The sequence below is a fragment of the Coloeus monedula genome, assembly GCF_965178545.1.
Source record: "Coloeus monedula genome assembly, chromosome: 2".
Classification (NCBI taxonomy): Eukaryota; Metazoa; Chordata; class Aves; order Passeriformes; family Corvidae; genus Coloeus; species Coloeus monedula.
The window spans coordinates 119,835,498-119,860,870 of NC_138782.1; the positions used below are offsets into that span (position 1 = coordinate 119,835,498).

At 53.3% G+C, this 25,373-nt stretch overlaps 1 protein-coding gene across 7 annotated transcripts in view; it reads left to right on the forward strand.

Moving 5' to 3' along the window:
• Positions 1 to 2,483: 2,483 nt before the first annotated feature.
• The window catches only part of DTNB (dystrobrevin beta), a 129,767-nt gene continuing 106,877 nt past the window's right edge, over positions 2,484 to 25,373 (forward strand). For 4 of the 7 annotated variants that reach the window (XM_082303294.1, XM_082303296.1, XM_082303297.1 and 1 more), the window contains exons 1-7: positions 2,484 to 2,559; positions 3,062 to 3,140; positions 13,723 to 13,790; positions 15,025 to 15,105; positions 17,090 to 17,303; positions 20,767 to 20,852; positions 25,143 to 25,297. In XM_082303294.1, coding sequence (XP_082159420.1) covers positions 13,724 to 13,790; positions 15,025 to 15,105; positions 17,090 to 17,303; positions 20,767 to 20,852; positions 25,143 to 25,297 — 603 coding nt within the window. In that variant the 5' untranslated portion in view covers positions 2,484 to 2,559; positions 3,062 to 3,140; position 13,723. Of the gene's footprint in view, positions 2,560 to 3,061; positions 3,141 to 13,722; positions 13,791 to 13,872; positions 13,935 to 15,024; positions 15,106 to 15,507; positions 15,607 to 17,089; positions 17,304 to 20,766; positions 20,853 to 25,142; positions 25,298 to 25,373 lie in introns of those variants that run through there. The other 3 variants (XM_082303295.1, XM_082303299.1, XM_082303300.1) reach the window with 3 other exon arrangements.

Consider the following 25,373-nt stretch of genomic DNA (forward strand, 5'->3'; position numbering starts at 1 on the left):
GGCTGCTCCCAACAGCCCATTCCCAACCTGGCACTGGAATATCTGTGCCCTCAGGACATGGCACCAGACAGAATCCTTCCCCATGGCTCATGTCCTACCGCGGATTCTGTTCCTCTTCCTCCCACAGCGCCGTCTCTGGAAATGAACGTGCGATCCCGTGGTTCCTCAGCACACGGACAGACACACGTGTGTTTCACTGTCATGGTCCATCTTCTGCTCTCTGAAACCATTTGGGCCTGGACTCCTGCCGATGGGGGTTTTCAGGGATTTCCTTTTGCCTTCCCCTGACAGCGAACTGCACTTCCCTGGCTTTACAAGCCGTGGGCATCTGTTAAATTTTCTTTTGGCACATTTTAAGGGGACAACTTTGGTTTATTATTCAGCCTTAATAAGATCTGCAGCCCCCTCACTTCTTGGGGTCCCAAGACACTTCAGGAACATGGAACTGTATCAAGTGATAGGAACTTGATTTCCCTTAAATGGAGGGATTCAGGGAAACAGGTGTGTAACCAACTCCCCTGATTTCTGACAGGAAAACTCCGAATGCACTTAAATCGGTAAAATCAGCAGCACTGAGGAATGTGCAAGAGCTGGGATTTCTTTTCCCTGAATACATTAAAAGTATCAACAATTCTGTATTTTAAGTATGGAAGGGGTTGGAGGCCCGCCAGTGGGAATAATCCACCCCAGCCCTCAGGTGGCATCTTGGTGGCATCACTAGACTTTAATTTCTTCTCCTTTTTAATCAGTGTGAGTAATTAATGGCTCTATCTCGTTGTTCAGTAAGTAAACCCTTTTTTTTTTCTAGCCAGGCAGAATTCCCCCGGGACCCTTGGGAAGAAGGAGGATGGGCACAGCCCACAGAGGAGAGGGAAGCCTGAACTCGCAGTGTCAGAGGCATAAAGAAATAACTAAAGCCATGGCACCATCTGGTGTTTTTCCAGGTTCCAGCACGTCTCCCTATAGCCCACGGCAGACGGCTTTTCCAAATGCTGCTTTGGCTGCTGCTGGGTTTAGGATGTAATGCAGCCAGCTGGAATCACCCTTCCCACCACCCCTCCCTAATTCGGTTCCACTGCCACCCGTGGGGTCGGCTCTGGAATTCCGGGACAAACCGAGCACCGTCATTGGCGCAGACAGCTCGGGATGAGCATCGCCACAGCACCAGCTACAACGTCTCAGCAGCACTTTCCCCTCTCGTTTTCCTATTTCTTGACAAACATCTCCCTCCCACTAGTGCAAACCGTGAATGGTCCCTCCTCTCCACGCTCGGTGTAGGAATTCTCCCTTCCTGCGGGCACAGGCAGCGTCTGCAGGAGGAACTGTGGCATTTCCACAGGGAGCAGAGGAGCCGCGAACAGATGCCCGCCGTGCCGGATGCTCCTCGGGAGTCACTGGCGGAGCGGGCGCTGCCGGCACTGTTGGTGCTGCCGGCGGCTGCCGGCGAGACGGGCTGTGACATCCCCAGAGGCCATGGAACGCTGTTCTCCACTACGGAGCCGGTGTCATTCGAAACACCGGCTGTGCTGTGGCAGGGGAGCTGTGGCACACGGCAGAAGCTGTGAGCAGGCTGCCCCGGGAACAGGGGACACGTCCTTCGGGGACACAGGTCCTTACAAGCCAAAGCTGCCCTCACAACCCATAGAAACACAGATCCATGGAATGGTTTGGGTGGGAAGGGACCTCACACTCACCCAGTGCCACCCCTGCCATGGGCAGGGACACCTCCCACTGTCCCAGGCTGCTCCCAGCCCCAATGTCCAGCCTGGCCTTGGGCACTGCCAGGGATCCAGGGGCAGCCCCAGCTGCTCTGGGCACCCTGGGCCAGGGCCTGCCCACCCTCCCAGGGAACAATTCCTGCCCAATATCCCATCCAGCCCTGCCCTCTGGCACTGGGAAGCCATTCTACCTTGTCTTGTCCTTCCAGGTCTTGTCCCCAGTCCCTCTCCAACTCTCTTGGAGCCTCTTTAGACACTGGAAGGGGCTCTAAGGTCTCCCCGGACCCTTCTCTTCTCTAGCCTGAACATTCCCAGCTCTCCCAGCCAGGCTCCAGCCCTCGGAGCTGAGGGGATGGAGATGAGCAACGGCTGTGGCTGGATGCTGACGGCACGGCAGTCGCTCACAGCTGTGAGGGGGTGGCCATGACTGACGGAGTACCAAGGCTGCCCCAGCCAACACCGCGACCCGCCTCGCTCCCCTCAGGCGGCCCCAGCCCCTCAGGGCGGGCCGGGGGCGGGGCGCCCCCTCGGCGGCTCGCGGTGCGCCTGCGCGGTCCCGCCGCGCCCCGGGGTGAGCGCCGCGCGGCGCGCGCGCGCGCTGTGGCGGAGGCGGGAGCGCGCCAGGCGGCGCTGGCCACCGATTGGCTGGGGCGCGCGAGCGGGCGGGCCCGGGCGGGCGCGGATTGGCGGGGGGCCGCGCGCCCCCGGCGGAGGCGGGTCCTGATTGGCCGGGGCGCCGCGCGGCGGCGGCCGGGACCGTTGGAGCGCGGCTGAGGCGGCTGAGGCGGCCCGGCCGCCCCTGGAGCCGCCGGGAGCCCCGGGAGCCCCGGCACCGGCGCAGGTGGGAGCGGCGGGGCCGCCGGGCCCGGCGCGGGGGAGCGCCCAGCGGGGGCCGGGGGTCACCGGGCTGTGGGTGGGGGCCGCTGGTTTGGCCGTGCCCCGGTGTTCCCTCCGGCCGCAGAACAGCTGCTGGCAGGGACTCGGGATGTGCAGGTTCCATTGCTTTGGAATTAACGGGAGATCCGGAACGTGTAGACTCCATTGCTTTGGACCCGGAATGTGCAGTCTCCACTGCTTTAGAATTAACGGGACACCCGGAATGTTCAGGCTCCGTTGCTTTGGAATTAACGGGACACCCGGAATGTGCAGGCTCCACTGCTTTAGCATTAACGGGACACCCGGAATGTTCAGGCTCCGTTGCTTTGGAGTTAACGGGAGCCGCAACCAGGGGAAAACCAGCACCGTATTGCAGCTGTGTAACAAGGCAGTGTGATTTTTCTGTGGAAAACCGCTGCTTTCTTGGAGAAAAAAACCCTCACTTGGTATTTTTCCCACCTTTTTAGCTGGTCATTTAAATGTTTGAAGAAGGAACTGAGCCCGGGAAAGTCAAGTTGCCCTGAGGGACTTCTCAGTGTGATTCAGGTAACGAGATCTGTTGGGATTGACAGTGGTATTGACCTTAAAAACTTGTGGTTCGTATGTTCAGTTGCCTGTTTCTTACAGTCACATAAGCAATACTGACATTTTTCATTATGACAAACTTGTGTCGTGGATCAGTGACTTCTGCATTTTCTGTTGCATGTTGGACATGTAAAAATATTTCTCTGTGCGATGGAATCCTCTGTTTACAATTCCTCCAGAATAATGTTGTTGTGCAGCACATCCCTCAGCTGGGGAAGGTGAATCATGGAATTATGGAATGCTTTGGGTGGGAAAGAATTTTAACCAACATTTAATTCCACTCCTCCTGCCATGGGCAGGGACACCTCCCACTGTCCCAGGCTGCTCCAAGCCCCAATGTCCAGCCTGGCTTTGGGCACTGCCAGGGATCCAGGGGCAGCCCCAGCTGCTCTGGGCACCCTGTGCCAGGGCCTGCCCACCCTTCCAGGGACAAATTTCTCCCTTGCATCTGATCTACTGCCATGGAGACCCAGCAGAGCCTCAGTGGGATGCAGAGGCCTGGCACAGTGCTGTCTCCTTCCAGAGGGGTTTGCTGAACCACAGGGATGGTTTGGAAGTTGGTTCTGTGCTGCTTGAAAACTCGGGTGTGACAGAATCTGAGTCACTGGAGGGTGGTCAGGAGTTGTGTGTTGCTGCTCCTGAGAGTGCTCTGCACTTTGTTTTCCTGCTCTGGTCCCTCAAGTTCTGACCCTGTCACTGATGGTACAGGGTGCCCAGAGCAGCTGGGGCTGCCCCTGGATCCCTGGCAGTGCCCAAGGCCAGGCTGGACATTGGGGCTGGGAGCAGCTGGGACAGTGGGAGGTGTCCCTGCCCATGGCAGGGGTGGCACTGGATGGGCTTTGGGGTCCTTTCCCACCCAAACCTTTGATCATTCTCTGCTCTGCTGCAGCTGCCCAGTGACAAACCGTTCCACGTGCCTGAGCCACTGGTTCAAAAGGTTCCAAGTTTCAGTTCCAGATTTCCTTAGACCCTTAAACCCGTCCTGTGCTTCCATGTGGGCAGGATGCTGCTCCAGAGGTGTCTGCCTTTTCCTTGGCCATATTACCCTGTTGAATCCTCTTCGGGTTTCTGCTTGTTCCCATGATCATACACAGGATTCTTGTCTTGTTCTGTGGCTGGTACATCCCAGATCTGCTGCTGGGGTCTTGATCAGTTCCAAGGGAGCAGCTCCCTGCTCCCACAGAATTGGTTCCTGACAGTTCCAGAATCCCGTGTTTAAGGGGACACATCCAGGATCTCATGTAAGCTCCATGGGACACCCCTCATTGGTCCCTGCAGTTTCTGTGGTGGTGAATGCAGCAGCCCTGCCAGTATTGTCCCAACCTCCCTGGGTTTGGAGCAGGCTGGGGGTTTTTGGAACAGTAAATGGCTTTATTCGTTGTCTGTGTTGCAGCTGATGCAGCCAAGCCTCTGGTTTATCCCAGGACCCAGCTGTTCCAACAGCAGTACGTGTTTTAGGGAGTGCTGGAGGGTAGAGGGGATTTAGGAAGGAACCATAATGCAAGGAAAAGGGCTTTTGCAGCAACAGAAAAGCATCACTTTTCCACCAGTTCAATTACATCCCACGCAGCACAGGTGACGTGGGAGTGAGGACTTCCAGTCCTCTGCAGCCCTGGGTGGATGTTATCAGCTGTGCAATCCTTTAAGCCCTGGGTGGATGGTATCAGTTCCATGTTGTGGAAGCTGTGAGAGTTTTTGAAGAGGGAAGGAACCAGTCGGGAAGTTTAAAGCAAGGCCTTGGGGCTGGGTTGGTGCATGAGCCACCGTGAGCTCCATGCTCAGCCTGCCTGCGTGGGCTGCTCTGGGGGAGTGTTAGAGAGCCTAAAGAGGGATTCAGATAAGGTGATTCAGGTGATAAGGATTTGAAGTCATAGTATTTTTATTAAGTTAATTGCTTTGGTGCAAGGGACACAAAACCATGATTTTGTTGTCTCTGGTTTAGTGTTTAAACAGATTTCTACTGATAAACTGTGCCTAAATTTAAATAGTTTAATGGGCCTTTCCCAGTCCTGTGGGCTTTAAGGACTGAAGTATTTTAACTTCTCAGCTGTGATTAAGTAATACAGATTTATTTAAAAACTTATGTAATGAAGACTTTTAGGCAGCCTAGATCTGGAAGAAACAGTAGGAGACCTTAAAATTCCACAGCAGATAGCACATTATATTTGGCCAGGTGTTTCTGTGGAAACAAATGGAATTATGACAGCAGGTGCCAATTCATCACTAAATTGTAAAAGAGCTGTATGTCTAAAGGATGTGTTGTACTTACAGAACACTTAAAATCATAGTAACTCTTGAGGAGGTACTGACTGACTGCAAGGTGAGGTATTTTTCAGTCTCTGTCAGTGCAACTTTTAACTTTAATTAGGTCAAAGGTTGGACTTGGTGGTCTTGGGTGACCAAGAGCCTCAATGATTCTGTGATTTAAGAGGTGGGGGAGCAAAGGGCTGTCCTGGCATAAAGCAAACAGGGACAGAGCTGAGGTCCTAACTTAGGTTTTTTGGGTTTTTTTTAAATTTATTTTTTAGAACAGAAAGTGACAAAACTGAGGGGTAAAATCTCTTAGTTTTACCGAAGGCAATGGCAAGTGTCATCAGTTAAACTTTTACTTCTGGCTTATTTTGTTCTTATAGAAAGAAAACACTTTGTGACCACAGCTGGTGGGACCTTTGGAGTGTGGAATCACAGGTGATGAGGAATCGCCTCAGCAGGGATCTCCTGGATGAGGGCACTGAGTGTTCCCTCAGTGAGTTCCTGGGCTTACTGTGAGGTGTTCTTTGTTTATTTTTTAATAGGATGATGCCACCCAAGGCAATCCCGGGGCAGGAGGGAGGCACTGTGGAGTAGCTTGGGTGCAGCCAGGCTTTTGAAGAAGGTGTTTTGTGTGTCTGGCAGCTCAGACAGAATTAAAGTTATCAGGCCTGTGTGGGTGTTCAGTTCCCACTGCCTGGGGCAGTGGCAGAGAGACTTTTAAATGCAGATTAATGGCAGTTCCTGGTTCTGTACTCCTGTACCCTTTCAATAATATCTAACACTTCACAAACCTAGAATTATTTTAGTTCAGCCTTGTGAAGCTGGTGAGGAAGATTTCACGTTGTAAGTTAATGTAGGAGCTGAAGTTAATGAATTAAGGCTGGGCAAGCTGTTTCATCCTGAATTCCGTTGTGATGGGGAAAGCAGTTCATGTTTCCAGGTGTTTCTCTGTGCCCTGACTGGAATTTCCCTCCTCCCCAGGTGTGCAGGGAGCTCCGTGTGAGCCGGGAGCTCTGCTGGGGCTGCCTTGGCTCCTCTCAGTGCTGCCAGGTGTGTGGCACCTGCTCGTGCTCCATCTCCCTGTCTGGCCTAATGGGGAAAAGGGCAAGAACACAGCTCAGAACAGTTCCTAGTAATGCATGTTCCAGTTGCTGAGGCAGTTCCAGAGTTCTCTCCTGTGCCCTGGAAGCAGTGCTGGGACCTGCAGGGTCAGATGGAGAGGGAAGGCTTTGCCAGCTTCACTGTGAAGCACAGAGTGCTCAGAAATCCCCTCCACTGGCACAAAAATGAGTCTTCCCTTCCTGACAGGGAGGGGTAAGCTTTTCATTAGGCTATTTCCAACTTCTTACTGCTTGAAAATCCTCCTGTAATGTTTCATTGATCTTATCCAACAGGAGCACTGCTTCATTTTAAGGAAACAATTTCAGCCGCTGGATTTGCTCTTGTTCACAGGCTCGTGGTAAATCCCTTATACAGACATTAACTTCAGCCTCCAGACCAACAGGCAGGTTGTGAAAACCCATTTCTACTCCTCAGGCTTTGGGGCAATAAAGGAAAATGAGAGTTTGGCTCTCTGATTACTCCAGAAGAGCATTTGGGTGTTGTGGGCAGTGAGTGTGCTGCCTGCTCTGCACCCTGGCTGTGTTTGCTGGAGAACAGACCTGACTGTGCCAGAATCTGTGCTGAGACACTCAGTGCTGTCCTTCAGAGCCTGCACAGCTTGTGGGCCCAGGCTGGATGATTCCCTGGGGACTGAAAATGGATATAGGGAGCTGTGAACTAAAAATAACACCTTGGGAACTGGGCTGGAACCTCCAGTGCCACTGTTGTCCTCATCATTCTTAGCCTGACCTGTAAGTTCCTCAGGGCTGGGGCTTCTCTCTGTTCTGGGCACTCAGCTGGCACTCACAGATGTGAAGTGACAGAAACTCAGATGGTTTGGAACTCTCCTGGATTTGAATTTGTTCTGTTTTGTCTGGAGGGAACCTGGAGCTTGTTTTCAAAACAGTCTTAAAAATTTTGGAAAGCTTTCAAAGAAACCTCTGATTAAATATTGTTACTTGTTCCATCTTTGTTTAACTCAAATCCAGTACAGTCTTTATCAGTTTCTGACCAGGTGGGCAGGTGGGGTTGTTGGGCTCACCCTGGGGCTCAGGCCAGGGCGTTTCCATGGAATCACAGAATCATTTCAGTTGTAAAAGTCCTCTAAGTCCAAGCTGTGCCCCCACCTTGTCCCCAGCCCAGAGCACTGAGTGCCAGGTCCAGGAATTCCTGGGACACCTCCAGGGATGGGGACTCCAAACCTACCTGAGCAGCCCCTGCCGAGGCCTGAGCACCCTTTCCATGGGGAATTCCTCCTTATGTCCTGTCAGGGACTTGTGCAGAGCCACAAGGTCCCCCCGGAGCCTCCTTTGCTCCAGGCTGAGCCCCTTTCCCAGCTCCCTCAGCTGCTCCTGCTGCTCCAGCCCCTTCCCAGCTCCGTTCCCTTCCCTGGACACGCTCCAGCCTCTCAGGGTCTCTCCTGTCAGGAGGGGCCCAGAGCTGCCCCCAGCACTGGAGGTGCCCCAGCAGTGCCAGCACAGGGGACGGGCACTGCCCTGGCCCTGCTGCCCCCCCAGAGCTGGCACAGCCCCGGGGCCAGTGGCTTCTTGCCCCCCTGGGCACCCCTGGGCTCCTGTCCAGCCGCTGGCACAGCACCCCCAGGTCCTTTCCTGCCTGGCAGCTTTCCAGCCCCTCTGCCCCAGCCTGGAGTGCTCCAGGGGGTTGGTGTGACCCCGGTGCAGGACCCAGCACTTGGCCTTGTTGAGCCTCACCCCACTGGCCCAGCCCATGGATCCAGCCTGTCCTGATCCCTCTGCAGAGCTTCCTGCCTCCAGCAGATCCACATCCCACCCCAGTGGGGCTGTCCGTGAGCTGGCCGAGGGTGCTGCCCTCGATCCCCGTGCCCAGATCATCCGTGAAGGTGCTGAGCAGGACTGCCCCAGCCCTGAGCCCACTGGTGCCCATTCCCAGCTGGATGTGCTCCATCCCAGCTCTCCCTGGGCCTGGGTTTATCCCAGCCAGGAGTGTCCCTGTCCATGCAGTGATTTTCCACTCCAGTAACTGGAGGCACTGAGGCCTCTCTGGGGCTGTGCTGCCACATGCCGTGTCCTGCATGAACAAACCAGATGGCTTCTTGTGCCTTGGAAAAACCTTACAGTTCCAGCAGCAATGGCAAAACATGCAGGAGGGAAAGCTTTATGTTTCAATACCTTTTTTCCCCTATAACTACTGGATTGCCTGTTTATTTTCAGTGAAGTTTCCTGCATTATATGGGCAAGTTTTTGCAGAATCTTCCAGAGCAGCTTTGGATCCACTGGATTTATGGAGGAAAATAAGGAACCATTGACTTGTTTAGAATTTCACTGCAGAGTTGTAATCACTGGGAAGTTACAGTCCATTTCCTGGCTCTTAGCCAAGTGGGTTTTTCCTTATGCCCTCCTAGGCTGGAGTCAGTTTTGGTTTGCAAAGATCTTGCACAATCATCTGAGTCCAGGACACGCGAAAACATCAGTGAGAGATCCAAACCTTTGGGTTCTGGGGAAGCTGCAGCTGGAAGGTGCATGTTGGCTCCCAGAGATGCTCGTGTACTTGCTGGAGTTGCAGAAATAACATTTTAGAGTATTTCTCACACTTTTGTGCACAGTTACTTTTGCTTCAGTTACTTATCCTATAAATGATGGGAACAGATTTTAAAATGTTAAATTTAAATTAGAAGAATTGTCAGAAGTGGTTAAAATGTGCTTTAATAGATGTTGCCAGCCTACTTGAATAAGTACGAAGGGTTTATCTTTTCCATGGGTTAGATGTGTCCCCCTGAAATCACTTCTAGATCACTCCTCTTCCCAGGAAAAGGCACAGGGGCACAGAGGAGTATTTTTGATGAATTATGTTTGACTGCTGAGGAAAGGGATTCAGAATATGAACCAGGAGAAGATGGAGAACAAAGAAATGAGTAAGAGCATCAGATATTTTGGATAGACAGAGGGAGAGGAGGGAATTAAATCAGTCACTGTGGGGTCCTTGTTCAAATTAGGAAAGAAAAGGAAAAATACTTCATATTTTTATTGCAATCTGAGATGAACAAATATAAGCACCTTTATATCATAGGTAAATTTCATTCTGTACTTTGACAAAATGTTTATGACAGTTCAGAAATTATTTTAAATTATTTCAATCAAATACCAGTTGAAGCCAGGTGAGTTCAGAAGCCCAAAGCAGATGGACACCAGTAACGTTTTCTGCCAGCACAGGTATGCCCTCAGTTTTCATTCAGCATCTTCATGCCAGTTATGTTATATATCAAAGTTACATTTCTAAGAGTGAATGAAGTGATGAGGGAGGAAAGCTTTTCCCTGAAGCACCAGGAACATCTGTTCCTTCTAATCAGAAAAATGGCAGAGAGTCACTGAACCTCCTTCCCTGTGCTGAGCACAGCTCAGATCAGCCTGTGCCCCAAACTGGTTTTCTGATTTATTTTCATTACAAGTTATTTCTGACCATAAATAGGTATGGACGCAATTTTATCCTCATGCAGCAACTGCAGTTTAATCAGTGACATCAAATATTATTTCTGCTAATGACATGCATCACTGAGAATCTAAACCAAGTCAGATTTAATAATTGGTAAATGAACTTTTCTTTTTCTGTTCCTGCCTTTGGCTGATGAGGCTCAGTGCAAAGCAATGTCTGGGAATGGTTATCAAACCCTAAAGGTCAGAACCTCCTTTGGAGTGTTTCTTAAAGGTGGAAATACAGAATAAAACAAAATTAAACCAAACAAAACAAATGTCTGGCGAATGAAGGGATTTCCTGAGCACGGCTCTGTGCCTTGGGAGCAGGGCTGTAGCTGCTGCAGGAGGGGAGGGGCTGCGCTGGATCCCTCCCCTGCAGGAGGGGAGGAGGAGCTGTCCTTAGGCCGTTACCTACAGCTGATGAGCTCCAAGAAGAGCGAAACCTGCTAAGCAAGGTCCTGTAGTATTGGCCTAAAGCCGGGAGCACCCGCAGGGAGCGAGGCAGGGCACGGCCAGGAGGGCACGGCCAGGAGGGCCCTCAGTGGGTCCCAGGGGTGCAAATCACACCTGCCTGAGCTGGGGGTGGATGGGACAGAGCTCTGACAGGGAGAGCCCTGGCACACCGGTGTGGGAGAGAAACAGGGAGAGAAAAAAGGTGTCAAACAAGAGAAATAAGAAGAATGTGTGAGTTTATTAAAGATATTTTAGATGGTGGCTGAGTGTAGAATTTTCCGCGTTAATTGGTGTGGGATTTATAAATCAGCTTTTTTATTGACTCTGTCAGAGGGTGCTCCTGAGGCCGTGCAAGTGTCGTACCTTTAAAAGGGAGAGAAGGTGAAAGGATGAGGGGAAATGATACCAATTTGGAAGTTTCTATCAAACATACTTAGCTGCAGTTTTCTAAGGTACTGCATAGTTTCCTGATTTTAGTTGAACATTGCTTTTCAATAAGGATTTCCAAATAACTGGACTTCCTATCCCTGGCAGTGCCCAAGGCCAGGCTGGACATTGGGGCTGGGAGCAGCCTGGGACAGTGGGAGGTGTCCCTGCCCATGGCAGGGGTGGCACTGGATGGGCTCTGAGGTCCCTCCAACACAAACAATCCTGGGATTCTATATTTGAGTGGTTTTCCCTATATGTGCCCATGGAATGTGAGCAGCCACCTCAGGAATTCTTGGCTGCCACATCATTCCAGCCCGTGTTGTGTTTCCTTTGCTCACAGGTTGTGCTACAGTTTTTTAAAAAACAAGGCACAGCAAGCAAACAAACAAAACCCACGCAAAAAATCCTCACCAAAACCCAAACCCAGCCTTCCCACCCCCTTCAAAGAGCCCAACCCAACAAACCAAACCAGCTCAGGCCAAGCTGCTGCTTCCCTTCCCTGTTTTGGGAGCTGAGCGTTGTAATTTGCATCCCAAACATAGTTGCAGTTCTTGTGGGTTTGGTTCATTCCTGTTTTGAGCTTGAGAAAGACTTCCCATCTTCCTTCTTCCCAGCCTCATCGCCGAGGGATCCCTCTGTATCTCATGGGTCAGGGATTAAAAACAGGTTTGTCAATTACTCTGATAGATCCTAATTTCCACCGCTTTCCAAATATCTGGCAGTGATGTGGGAGTTGGGCTCTGCTGCCAGGGAACAGGGACAGGAGGAGAGGGAACGGCCTCAGGCTGGGCCAGGGCAGGCTCAGGGTGGACAGCAGCAGGAATTTCCCCATGGAAAGGGTGCTCAGGCCTTGGCAGGGGCTGCCCAGGGAGGTTTGGAGTGCCCATCCCTGGAGGTGTCCCAGGAAGGGCTGGAGGTGGCACTCAGTGCTCTGGGCTGGGGACAAGGTGGGGATTGGGCACAGGTTGGACTGGATGGGCTGGGAGGGCTTTTCCAGCCTCAGGGATCCTGGGATCATGGAGAGAGCAGATCCCTCATCCAGGTTTCATGTCAAGGCAACTTGAAAGATCTGAGTCACTCCTTTTCCTTGTAGAGGGCACAGAGGGTGACACTTAACTCCTCTGAAGTGGTGATTGTGTCTGTCTTGGTCACTCTGACCTCTTTATCCAGGAATTCTGTACGGCAGCGTTGGGTGCTGTGTCCAGGCCCTGGGAATGACCTCTGGAACTCCCAGCCTGGCACGTGCAGGTATCTCTCTGTGCCAGGCTGCCCAGAGCAGCTGGGGCTGCCCCTGGATCCCTGGCAGTGCCCAAGGCCAGGCTGGACATTGGGGCTGGGAGCAGCCTGGGACGTGTCCCTGCCCATGGCAGGGGTGGCACTGGATGGGCTCTGAGGTCCCTTCCCACCCAAACTAGTCTGGGATTCCATGAATGAGGAATCCCTAGGGAAAGAGGTGGAAGCCATGGCACTGTTGGGTGCTTTGTGGAAAATGAGATGGGATTGGAAGCTCATGTGCCCAAAACCCCCAGTTTTACACATCATAAAAAATGCCATTGAGGCTTTTTCCTGAAAAAAAAATATAATAAAGGCACAGCAGTGCATTGGTTCTGAGTCAGTGGTTTTCTGAAGTAGGAAGAACCAAGGAAGTACGATGTATTTTCAGGTCAGAGCCCACGTGCTTGTTTTCCTTTTGGAAAGGGAAGAGGCTTTGGGGGGTTCCAGGCTGTGGGGGTTGCAGCAGGAAATGGGGAGCCCTGCCAAGGGCCCGCTCCTCAGGGACGTGTGCCAGTGCCAAGGCACGACTTGGTGTTCCTGCTGGCATTTGAGGCTGCTGCAGCCTGGGCTGAGGAGGCTGAGCCAGCTGCCTCCCGTAGATTTGGATGGAACTGTAGAAGAATTGTTTGGGAATTTTGTCTTCTTTTTTGGGTTTAGACACATAAAACCTGTATTTAATGGTTTTTAAACCGTAAGTTGGTGAATTTGGTAACCAAAGAATAATGTAGTAATTAATTGAATTATAAATTAAATTTAACACTGATGCTGAATCAACTTGCTTTTTTTTGCTGCAGTGGGCTGAAATTTGGCATCTTTTAGAACTATATAATGAAATAAGCCCTGAGAGCTGCTGAATTGTCCCTCTGCCCCCTTACCTTGGGGTACAAGCTCCTCCCTGGTGCTGTCACTCCTCTAATCTGTTTTCCTAGGAATCTGTTTTTATTTCCAACTTAATTAGTTCTACGTTCTTTACTTCCCTGACAAATCCCATATGACCTCAGGAGCTGGGGTTCAAAGTTAAATTAATTTTAGCAGGTTTTGTTTAAAGCCAACACTCCCCCACACCCCAAACCCAACATCCCCACAAATCCTGGGAGGTCTTTTCCAACGTAAAGGATTCTGTGATCCTGTGGGGAAGAGGGGTCATTGACCTCTGCCAGCCAGGGAGAGGAATGGGATGGGCTTGTTCCTGCTGAACCCCAAAGGCTCTAACAGGTGACATCTCGGCTGCTCCTGGAGAGGCCTGGCTTTTGCAAACAAAATCCCTTGGAACACAAAGGAATTCTTCATGGGATGTTTTTCTACATCTATTAATGCAGCTCTGAGCTTTTCAATGTAAAGCAATTGAAGTGTTCAGAATTAATGTTTCCTGTGCTGTGCCCCACCTTGGAAGGTGTGCACCAGCCTGAGGTGTGTGTGCTGTGGAGTGGGACAGTGGCAAGAGGGCTCTGTCTGTGACTTCCCCATCACCAAGCAGAGTCAGACTGTTTCCAGCCAGGGGTAGAATCCTCTTGTTCACGGCAAGTTGCTCTTGTAACAGGAATTCTAACACAAACAGCGTTTGCCATTTTTGTCTCCAGAATGATTGAGGAGAGTGGGAAGAGGAGGAGGACCATGGCAGAGAAGAGGCAGCTGTTCATGGAAATGAGTAAGTAGGAAATCTGAAGGCATAATGTCATTTCTTCTCCACTGTGACAGCTGCACCAGATCATTCCCATCCTGTCCCACAGCCCCCTGCAGGGAAAAGCATCCGGGGTGCTCCTGGGGGCTGCTCAGGAGGAGAATGCCCGAGGTGAGTCACAACTGCCTGGGAAGGTCATTCATCTCTAGGTTTTGGGAAGCTCCCTTCTTAGGGATGTTCACATCTCTCATCTGTGACAATGCCTAAAGTTTGTGGACAGCTATTAAAACAAATAATGACAACAGACAGAGCACCTTTGGCCTTAAAAAAGATAAAAAATGGCCCTGCAGTGCTGGCGTGACTCGAGGAATGCTTTGGGGGTTGATGTGTTGTTGCAGAGTGTTGTCCTCTGGAAAAGAAGTGTTAAGAATTTGTGTTTGCATGGCATCACCTCATCCTGCTGTCCTGCAAGTACTCAGGGCTGAAGGGAATTCCTGGACTAGGCCAGCATGTCCTTAATTCCAGTTATAGACTGAGGGAGCTTGGACTTAGAACTACATATTTATACTGGTTTGTTTCCAGAGTAGCATTATTATGGAATCATGGAGTGGTTTGGGTGGGAAAGGACCTCAAAGCCCATCCAGTGCCACCCCTGCCACGGGCAGGGACACCTCCCACTGTCCCAGGCTGCTCCCAGCCCCAGTGTCCAGCCTGGCCTTGGGCACTGCCAGGGATCCAGGGGCAGCCCCAGCTGCTCTGGGCACCCTGTGCCAGGGCCTGCCCACCCTCCCAGGGAACAATTCCTGCCCAATATCCCATCCAGCCCTGCCCTCTGGCAGTGGAAGCCATTCCCTGTGTCCTGTCCCTCCAGCCCTTTTCAACAGTCTCTCTCCATCTTTCCTGTCAGCTCCTCCAGGCACTGGATGGCTGCAATTAGATCTCCGTGGAGCCTTCTCTTGTCTGGGCTGGGCAATCCTGATTCTCTCAGCCTTTCCTCCCAGCAGAGCTGCTCCATCCCTCTGATCCCCTTGTGCCTCCTCTGGGCTCTCTCCAGCAGCTCCACGTCCTTGTGCTGCTGGCCCCAGGGCTGGGGCAGCTCTGCAGGTGGGGTCTCACCTGAGCACAGGGGCAGAATCCCCCCAAGTGTGGGGATGTGTGTGAGGAGACCCTCGTGCCTTTCTCCAAGTCCTCCTCTCAAGAACATCAGATGAACTGGGTGTTGCAGAGGGAGGCAAACCCCCAAACCTCTGGTTTGTTGCAGGAGCCCAGAACTTCGACGTGATCCGGCTCTCCACGTACAGAACCGCCTGCAAGCTGCGCTTCGTGCAGAAGAGATGCAACCGTGAGTGTGCCCAGCTCCATCCTCACACCCTGCTCTGCATGGCTGCTGCAGGCACTGCAGCCAGCCCCTCTGGGGTGCAGTGAGGGGGAGCATTGGTCAGCCACTGCCAGCTGTCACTTACACAGAGGTTTAATATATAATTAAATACGTAATTAGAAAGAGGCAGCAATCCTTGCCAGATACTCTGTAATACCTTCATGTTTACTCTTTAATGTCCAGAAAATGTGAAGTCCAAGGGCAGCTGTGGTGTTTCGTTGCCCTCGGTGCTGGATGCAGATGGTCTCAAGCTGTGTGAGGGGCTGTTTCCTCACAGGGAACCCCAGAGCACCCACAGTGAGCACAGGGACAGTCCCTGCCTGGAGCTGTCTGTGTGGGGACACGTGTGGCATTGGTGACCATGGAGAGCTCTGTCAGTTCAAACCTCGCTGGGCACTGAAGTTCTCTCCTTCCCTGCCGTGGGCTCTGACCTCGGACAGCTCCCAAGGCAGAGCTGAATCCCAGGTGAGCAGGAGCACTTTGTGCTCTGCCCGTGCTGAGCTGGACACAGCAAAGAGCCCAGCAGGATAAAGTGTGGGAGGAGATCCCTGATCCCAGGGCACAGGAACTGCTGGGTGGGCTGAGGAGGAGGCCAGCAGAAGGGCTGAGGAGGAGGAGGAGGCCAGCAGAAGGGCTGGCCAGCAGAAGGGTCCCAGGAGGACACGTGTCCCTGCTGTGTTGCTGGGCTGTGGTGGCCATACCCCGGGTCCCTGTGCTGGTGGATGGCTCAGTCCTGGGAGCAGCATCAGGTCCTGGCTGTAGTTCCAGGTTCAGGATTAAAACTCTGTGTTAGCAGCAGAGAGCAGAAAGGAGCTCTGGTTACAGAGCTCTGCACGGGGCCTGGTTCACTGATGTCCCACACGAGCCCTGGGCAGCCTTTGCCACCCCGGGACTGGGGATGGGGCCGGGCAGCTCTGGGCTCTCTCGGGCCACACGCTGCTCCAGGGGGGTGGGGACAGCCTGGCTTTGGTCCTTGTGGGGGTTTCATGTGAGAAATACAAAACAAGTTCAATGTAGGAAAGGCACAAGGTCACACTGACTGCAGACCCTTCCAGAGATCCAGGAGTGGAGTTCACAGTGTCCCTTCTCTGGCTGCTGGATCGTGCTCAGTTTGGTGGCTGCTGATCCTCAGATGTCTTCTCCACTCCCCTGCAAACCTTAAAGCTTGGAAACATTTTGAAATAGTGTTTGATGTGGTTCTTGGTTTGGGAAGGGTTTTCTCCACGTTGTTAACACTCCTTAGAGACAGCAGGGAAATGTAGGGAAACGCTTTGGAGCCCTAGACGTGTGTTTATAAAACATCATGCTCTGGGTTTGGGAACTGGATCGACTGGAAACACTGAGAGTTTAACTTGAACATCAAGTTCCTCCTTCGATACCCTGCGAGTCAGCAGGAGGGTGTTCAAAGTTACTGTAAACAGCTGGTAGTGGATTTGGAGTATCATCAGATCCCAGAGGGGTTGGGTGGGAAGGGACCTTAAAGCCCACCCAGTGCCACCCCTGCCCTGGGGACACCTCCCACTGTCCCAGGCTGCTCCCAGCCCCAATGTCCAGCCTGGCTTTGGGCACTGCCAGGGATCCAGGGGCAGCCCCAGCTGCTCTGGGCACCCTGTGCCAGGGCCTGCCCACCCTCCCAGGGAGGAATTCTGGCTGATGGCTTCCAGTGCCTCACTCTGCTAAAGCAGTGCATGCTCAGGGGGAGGGCTCTGCTCCTGCAGGAACTGTTTCTGACACAGTCCCAGGTGTTGAAGGGTGGACTAAAAGCCACCTGGGGGATCTGGGCACTGCTCTGTCCCTTTACCAGCTGTGAGAATGAACTCAGTCTCCCACCTTGTGCACAGCCACTGTTCGTGCCAAAGGAGAGGCAGCACTGCTCACAGGCAGTGCCATCACAGTGGGCTTGCATGCCTTGCAGAACACAGTTCATTCTTTCTCCCTTTGTTTCCAGTTCACCTCGTTGATATCTGGAATATGATTGAAGCCTTCCGAGACAACGGCCTTAACACTTTGGATCATAACACGGAGATCAACGTGTCCCGCCTGGAAACAATCATTTCATCCATCTACTACCAGCTGAACAAGCGCCTTCCTTCTACTCACCAGATCAGTGTGGAGCAGTCCATCAGCCTCCTCCTCAACTTCATGATAGCAGCGTATGACAGGCTAGTACTGCCTCCTGTGTCCTTGCCCTGGCCGCTGTCTGGGTGGGATGAGTGTGGCCGGGGCTCCGAGTGCTGCTGGAGCTGGGGGCACACACACCACACAGCCCCCCCGTGGGCCTGCAGCAGTGCTGGCTATCAAACCTGCTGTCTGACAGGAGCTGGAGCCTCCTGGGGCTGCTGGTGGCCACCTACAAACAGAGACTAGACAACAGTAAGGGAATAAAGGCAGGTATTTACTTGAAGGGCCTTCAAAGGTACCCCCGGGGAGCCAGAGGCTACACCCAAGATGGGCCCTGGGTCACAAGTTCTTCACACTTTTATAAGTTTGGTCCATTTGCATATCAATCAGGGTTAATTCTCCAATTATAACTTCTGTTCATGGCGTAATCCCTCCAAGTTTGCCCCCCTTCAGAGGCTTTTAGTTCACGCATTTTGGGCCTGGTGTCCTTGAGGTGGAAACCTAGAGAGGTTTGCTGTGTCTTACCAGCATGAGAGAACAGCAGCTGACAGGCCACAAGGAACTTCAGAGTTACACACTAGGCAGTGCAGGGTTTGAAAAATACAAAAGTTAAAGCCTGAGGCATCAGTGTGAGCCCTGTTCCAAGCTGGGCCTGGGGTGAAACTGTGCTGGGACCTCCTGGGGGCTTAGCAGTGGTTGAAAGGTGAATGTGTTTTGTTGAACCTTGCTCAAAAGGACCCTTTTTGAACTCAGCCATGTCTGGATGCTTGGTTTGCAGCCCCCTCTAACGTGCTGTGACCCCATAGAGCTGATTCTCATTTCCTGGCTGGAAGCAGCTGCGTTTTTTGCTCAGGGATCTGTCCAGGCATCTCCTCGTGTCCACTTTTAGGAGTTTCTCTCACAGCCTCTTTCTGCAGGGTCTGCTGTGCTTGGCTTTTCTTACTTTTGGTCTTGCCTGTCTCCAAATCAGTGTTTTTTCAGTGGGATCTGACTTCTGCTTGTGCCCCACGGAGGGGATTTACCCAGGGCAGTCCCCAGCACCGAGTGTGCCAGATGTTGTTCTGTTTGTGATGTCCAGACTTTGATCCTCTCCCAATGTGGCACCTTCTTATTGCCACCAAACAGGAGCTGGGTATGTCCCTCAGAAAGTCCAGACTGGAGGACAAATAAAACCAGCACAAAGCTCAGAGCAGGTTCTGTGCCAGGGGAGTTTCCTGCCAGTTCAGTCCTGGTTTGGTGTTAGTTGAGACAAGCTGTAAGGCTTGGCTGAGGGTTTGGTTATTCTCAGACAGCTCACACTGAAAAATGCAGGATTTAAACCCAGGCATGGTCACGTCTGGGGGAGCTGCCTCAGAAAAATGGAGGCTTTATTTAGAGGTAGATTTTTGTCCCCCGCTTTCCCCCCAGCCCTGCAAGCTCTGCCTTGTCTGGACCCCCAGCAGCACCTGGATCCCAGCACAGTCCAGCAGCTTCTCTGTGCCTCCTGCTGCCTGGCACCGGCACTGAGGGAGGAGCTGGGGTGTGGGAGAGCCAGAGCAGAGGCAGGGCTGAGGCAGGGCTGAGGCTCCCTCTCCAGGAGCTCGGCAGCACGGCAGGCAGGGGTTTGTTAAAAATGCACATCCGTGCTGGAAATGCATCCCTGGGCCGGCTCTGTGCTGCTGGAATTGCATCCCTGGGCTGCTGGGATGCCCAGAGCCACAGAGTTCTCACAGAGGGTGCTGCTGGCACTGTCAGAGCCTTTAACATTCCAGGAGACAGGTACAGTCCCAGAATCCTGGAATGGTTTGGGTGGGAAGGGACTGTAACAATTGTCCAGTGCCACCCCTGCCATGGGCAGGGACACCTCCCACTGTCCCAGGCTGCTCCAAGCCCCAATGTCCAGCCTGGCCTTGGGCACTGCCAGGGATCCAGGGGCAGCCCCAGCTGCTCTGGGCAATGCCTACAGCTCAGCACGCTCTGCTGCCTGTCCTGGGAATTCACCTGACTGAGGAGGAATTCGGGGTCTGGCACAGCTGGAGTGCTGCAGTGGGCTCGGGGAGGGCCAGCAGAGGAGGGGGAGCTGCCCTGGAGCTCTGCCTGGGCTGGGTGAGGAGCTGGCTGGAGTTGGGGTGGGGATCAGTGGCAGATCCACGTGGATACCCCTGCTGTGGGAGCTGCTGCAGAACCCAGGCTGGGAGGATGTTGAGGATGAGGAAGGAGCCTCAGGAGGCCTGATTTAAACCAGCTCCCAGTCCTGCTTTCAGTCCTGGCTGTTCTTACAGGAGATTCAAGATCATATGGAAGGTTCTGCCTTTTTTCCTTCTGATGGAAATTCAGATGGAATGGCACTGGCACAAAGGGTTGGGCAAGTTCCTCAGAAACTGCTCCTCTGGCAGGCTGCAGGGAGGAGTTTGGGGTGATTTACAAAAACAACATCAGTGGGGGGCAGGGCCAGTGCCTGGGGGCACCAGAGAGACCTTTCCAAGCACAGGTTGTGTCCTGGGAGGAGACACTGATGGCTTTGGGCACTGGTTCTTCTGGGAACTAATTCAAAGCTGAACCTTCCTGTGGTATCAAATGAATCTCTATTAAAGAGTAAAAGGGGAGGGGGCTGAGACTTAGGGAGGGTGGAATTCCCAAGGGAGGTTTGCCCTGGGCTGATCTCCCAGCAGGGAAGGGGGGATTCTGCCCCTCTGCCCCTGTGCTCAGGTGAGACCCCACCTGCAGAGCTGCCCCAGCCCTGGGGCCAGCAGCACAAGGACGTGGAGCTGCTGGAGAGAGCCCAGAGGAGGCCCCGGAGCTGCTCCAGGGCTGGAGCCCCTCTGCTCTGGAGCCAGGCTGGGAGAGCTGGGGGTGCTCACCTGGAGAAGAGAAGGATCCAGGGAGAGCTCAGAGCCCCTTGCAGGGCCTGAAGGGGCTCCAGGAGAGCTGGAGAGGGACTGGGGACAAGGCACGGAGGGACAGGACACAGGGAATGGCTTCCCAGTGCCAGAGGGCAGGGTTAGATGGGATATTGGGAAGGAATTGCTCCCTGGGAGGGTGGGCAGGCCCTGGCCCAGGCTGCCCAGAGCAGCTGGGGCTGCCCCTGGATCCCTGGCAGTGCCCAAGGCCAGGCTGGACACTGGGGCTGGGAGCAGCCTGGGACAGTGGGAGGTGTCCCTGCCCATGGCAGGGGTGGCACTGGATGGGTTCTGAGGTCCCTTCCACCCAAACCATTCTGGGTCCTGTCCCTCCAGGCCCTTGTCCAAAGTCTCTCTCCAGCTCTCTCAGAGACTCCCTTCAGGAGAATTCTGCTTTTCCAGATCTCCCCACACTCACCCTGTGCTTCCCCCATCGTTGTATTTCCGTGCCAGTACAAACTCCCTGTCCAGCACATTTAGCTCCAGTTACTCACAGTGACAGTAGTTAATGAAGGTGTTTATGGTTATGGTTATTCCCATCATTTCTGCTTCCCTCCCCAGGCATTTGGGGTGTTTGTGCTTGCCATTCCCTGTGGGAATTGCTCACGTGTGCTTTTCCCTGCAGCGAGGGCCACGGGAAGCTGACGGTGTTCTCGGTGAAAGCCATGCTGGCCACCATGTGCGGGGGGAAGATCCTGGACAAGCTCAGATGTGAGTACTCCCAGGAATCCGAGCATTTATGGAATGTTTCCTTCCCTGTGTTTGTTGTGTTGAGTTCTGGAGGCTTTTTTTTTTTTTTTTTTTTTGCTGATTCACACTGACCTGGAGCTGTGCTGGGAATCCCAGAATTCCAGAGTCACTGAGGCTGGAAAAGCCCTCCCAGCCCATCCAGTCCAAGCTGTGCCTGATGCCCACCTTGTCCCCAGCCCAGAGCACTGAGTGCCATGTCCAGGCCTTCCTGGGACACCTCCAGGGATGGGAACTCCACATTTTTTGTTCCATGTTCCAGCTCCTGGTGATCCCAAGCCCGTTTCTTTAGTTTTAAGCTCTTGAGCACTTCTTTAAATGGAAAACTTGAGGGCTGATTTTCCAAGAGAAATGTCACAGTTGTCACCATTTCCCTCCTTTGAGAGTGTTGGAGGCTCCTGTGAATCTTCTGCTTCCCTCAGGCTCTCTGCACCTTCTCACTCTGTAATTCCAGCTTCTGACATCAAATGCTGGAATAGTTTGGGTTGGAAAGGACCTTAAAGCCCATCCAGTGCCACCCCTGCCATGGGCAGGGACACCTCCCACTGTCCTAGGCTGCCCCAAGCCCTGTCCCTTCCCCTGAGCCCTGCTGACTCCTGGGCACAGTTCCTTTCCCCTCTGAGCAGGTTCCCAGCAGCTCTGGGCTGGTGGAACTGACCCATGATCCAAACCCCAAATCCTGCTGGACAAAGGACATGGAGCAGGATTCCTCAGCCTGCAGAGAAAACTGGTGGTGAAAGAGTGTTCTGTAAAATCCTGAGTGAGGTGGGGACTAGCAAACAGCTGCTCCTTCCCCTTCCAGCTGCTCCTTCCCCTTCCAGGACAGGGACCCAAGGGCAGCAACTGCAGTGAGCAGTGACAGATGGAGAAGCAGAGACCAGTTCTGCCTTGACCTTCCCAGAGGATGTGTGGGGTATCAAACAGCCCCAGCCCTCGGCTGCTCCTGGAGCCACTTCCACTGCAGGCAGAGCCATCAAAGGCTGCCGAGTGCCCGGGGATCTCAGGGAGGAGGAACACGCCGGGAATGTGCCTGCCCGAGCCATCTGCTCTTGGGAGGAACGGGCTTCTGATCTCCCTGCCTCAGCTGCTCCCTGACTCTTGATTTCTTCTGAGCGTTGTGACTGTGCTGCTTTGGTTTTCCCCTTCCTTTCCCCCTTGTCTCCCTGATTACTGACCCCCTTCACCCCCAAAATCTCCTTGTCCAGAGGGATCCCATCCCAGCTGCCCTTCCCGGAGCAGCCTGGGACACGAGGCTCTCTGGAAGCCCTGGGGGTTGTATTTTAGCATTTCCTCATCCCGTGATCAGCCATGTCAATGATGCCAGCTTGGTCTCTGCGCTTGCTGGGGACAGGACGATGGCCCAGGAGTGTCCCCGTGTCCGATGGCACACACGGACTGGGAGAGCCTCACTGGGGCCCTTCCCTGGCTCTGCAATGGCTGGTTTCCTGGGACGTGCTCTCCTCACAGAGCAGCTCCTTGGGGTGCTGTGCAAGGCAGGATCAGGGCATCCCGGGATCCCTGAGGCTGGAAAAGCCCTCCTGGCCCATCCAGTCCAAGCTGTGCCCAAATCCCCACCTTTGTCCCCAGCCAAGGACACTGAGTGCCACCTCCAGGGACGGGGACTCCAAACCTCCCTGGGCGGCCCCTGCCAAGGCCTGAGCACCCTTTCCATGAGGAAATTCCTGCTGCTGTCCACCCTGAGCCTGCCCTGGCCCAGCCTGAGGCCGTTCCTCTCATCCTGTCACCATTGCCCTTTGAAAGGATACAATCACATCCTGGTTTTATCATTTCCATTTTCACTGCTCATCCCCCATGTGGAAGTTTCCCCCTTTGACAATAAACTGACTTTTTCAGCAGCAAGGCAGATGTTGGTGGGGTTTGGAGGGGTTTTTAGTTTACCCCTGGCACAGCCTGGTCTGTTCCCTCTCATTTTCAGTTGATTTCCATACCTTTAATTTCTCTCTCTTTAGGGTCACTGGACTCCTGCTGCCTTCTCAGCTCAGGTGAACGTCCTGAGCACACCCAGGGGGATTTCACTCCATTTTGGATACAACTGTGTTGTGTCCTACCCACCCCACCTTGCCAGGGTCATTGCAGGCCTTCAGCTCTTGTGCAGGGGCCACTTCTGGAGAGATTCTGCTCCAGAATGGATTTGGATTCTGGAAGTTTGGCTCTCTAATTTTAGTTGTTCCTGTTGTTCATTTTGTAAGCATTTTCATCCAGACTTTTTTTCCACATTCAGTTTCCAGGTTAAATCTAATTTTTCTGGCTGGCTTATTTTTCTAAAATACAGAAATACAACATTTTTCCCCATTTTTTTAGTTTTCCCCCCCATTTCTCCTAATACATTCTATTTTATGACATTGCTCAAGAGACCTGCAGTTCAAGCTGCTCTGTTCAGTCAGTGAGACAAATTCCAGGTAGCTTTATTCCTCTTGACTTAGGCATTGTAGGCTTCTTCCTGAGCTCGTTCTTTCAGGAGATTGGGATAATTTCTCCAGTTACTAGAAATGTGCCTTTCTGAAAGTGTTGTTTTTTCTGAAGCTGGTTTTGATCACTGAAATGAAGGTTATTTTCCAGCATGAAAAAAAAAAAGCCAGCATGAGCTTTTTGATGTTTAATTACTGCTGATGCCCAAAATAACAGCAGAGGGGGTTCAGGGCTCCTGAGGAGATCTGTCACATCTTGGGAAATTCTAGGTCTTGTTAACATTGCTGAAATCTTCCTTTAGAGAGTGCCCTGGCTCTGGGAGTGCCTCAGAGGCCCGGCTGGCTGTTTGAGAGATCTGTTTTCCCAGGAGATTTTGGATCCCAGGGCACTTGTGTTTCCTGGGACATCATTCTCTTGTCATGCTCTCTGCATCCCTGCTGCTGGGATTTGCCTTGGCTGGGGCAGGGGGAGCTGAGCTCTGTGGGGAGGGGACCAGGGACTCCCGAGGCTCGGGAGCCTTTGTCCATCCAGAGAGAGGAGCAAGGACAGGGAGTGGAGCAGCTGCAGCCCTGCTCTCCTCTCCTTCTGTCCTTGCAAACACCAGGGAGCATCTGCTCAGCCCCTTTTGCTTTCAGGAGCACATTTGCCCCCCCCAGAGCTGCTTACAAACTGTAACTCCTCTCATCACAAACATTCTCAGAATCCCAGAATGGATTGGGCTGGAAGGAACCTTAAATCCCACCCTATTCCACCCCTGCCATGGGCAGGGACACCTTCCACTGTCCCAGGCTGCTCCAAGCCCCAATGTCCAGCCTGGCCTTGGGCACTGCCAGGGATCCAGGGGCAGCCCCAGCTGCTCTGGGCACCCTGGGCCAGGGCCTGCCCACCCTCCCAGGGAACAATTCCTTCCCAATTGCTCAAATCTAAAATGGGATCTGATTTGCCTTCCCACTTGCCCACCTGTGCTGTACCTGGGGATGGGGTCGGTGCCCTCAGCTTCTGATGGCTCCTGGCAAAGCTGGGAAGGGGCTGGAGCCCCGGGAGCGGCTGAGGGAGCTGGGAAAGGGGCTCAGGCTGGAGCAAAGGAGGCTCAGGGGGGACCTTGTGGCTCTGCACAAGTCCCTGACAGGAGGGGGCAGCCGGGGGGGTCGGGCTCTGCTCGCAGGGAACAGGGACAGGAGGAGAGGGAACGGCCTCAGGCTGGGCCAGGGCAGGCTCAGGGTGGACATCAGCAGGAATTTCTGCATGGAAAGGGTGCTCAGGCCTTGGCAGGGGCTGCCCAGGGAGGTTTGGAGTGCCCATCCCTGGAGGTGTGCCAGGAAGGGCTGGAGGTGGCACTCAGAGCTCTGGGCTGGGGATTGGGCACAGCTGGAACTCGATGGGCTGGGAGGGCTTTTCCAGCCTCAGGGATCCTGGGGTGTTGTCCTCCTGCCATCCCCCATGCCCTCAGTGTGCACCACGTTTCCCTGAGGCTCTGCCAGCTCTGGCTCTGTCACTGTTACCTCTGCATTTCGTTCTTGGAGCCTGCTCTGAGGCATTTCTGTAGCTCCAGGTTCAAGGTGTGTTCCCGTGGAATTTTCCTGCTTCTGCTCCCTCACTGTCCCAGTTTGTGCACTGGCAGGAGCTTTCCTCTAGCCTGGGGAGGATGGGATGGAGGAAACAGGGACACTGATGGCACGTGGGGACACTTGCACTGATAAAGCCTGTGTTGCCAGCAGCGATCAGAAACCAGAGCTGATCAGAATAAGGCACAAAGGGACACCTGGGGCATTTTCCCACCATGAACCCGTATTTACTGGGGGGTTTTATTGTATTTTCTTACAGATATTTTCTCTCAGATCTCAGATTCCAACGGGCTGATGATTTTCAGCAAGTTCGATCAGTTCCTGAGGGAAGTCCTGAAGCTGCCCACGGCCGTGTTCGAGGGCCCTTCCTTCGGCTACACGGAGCACTCGGTGCGCACCTGCTTCCCCCAGCAGGTCAGCATGTGGGGCTTGGGCGTGCCATCCCCGGGGCTGGGGGTCACTGAGCTCCCCTGCACAACCCAAGCACTTT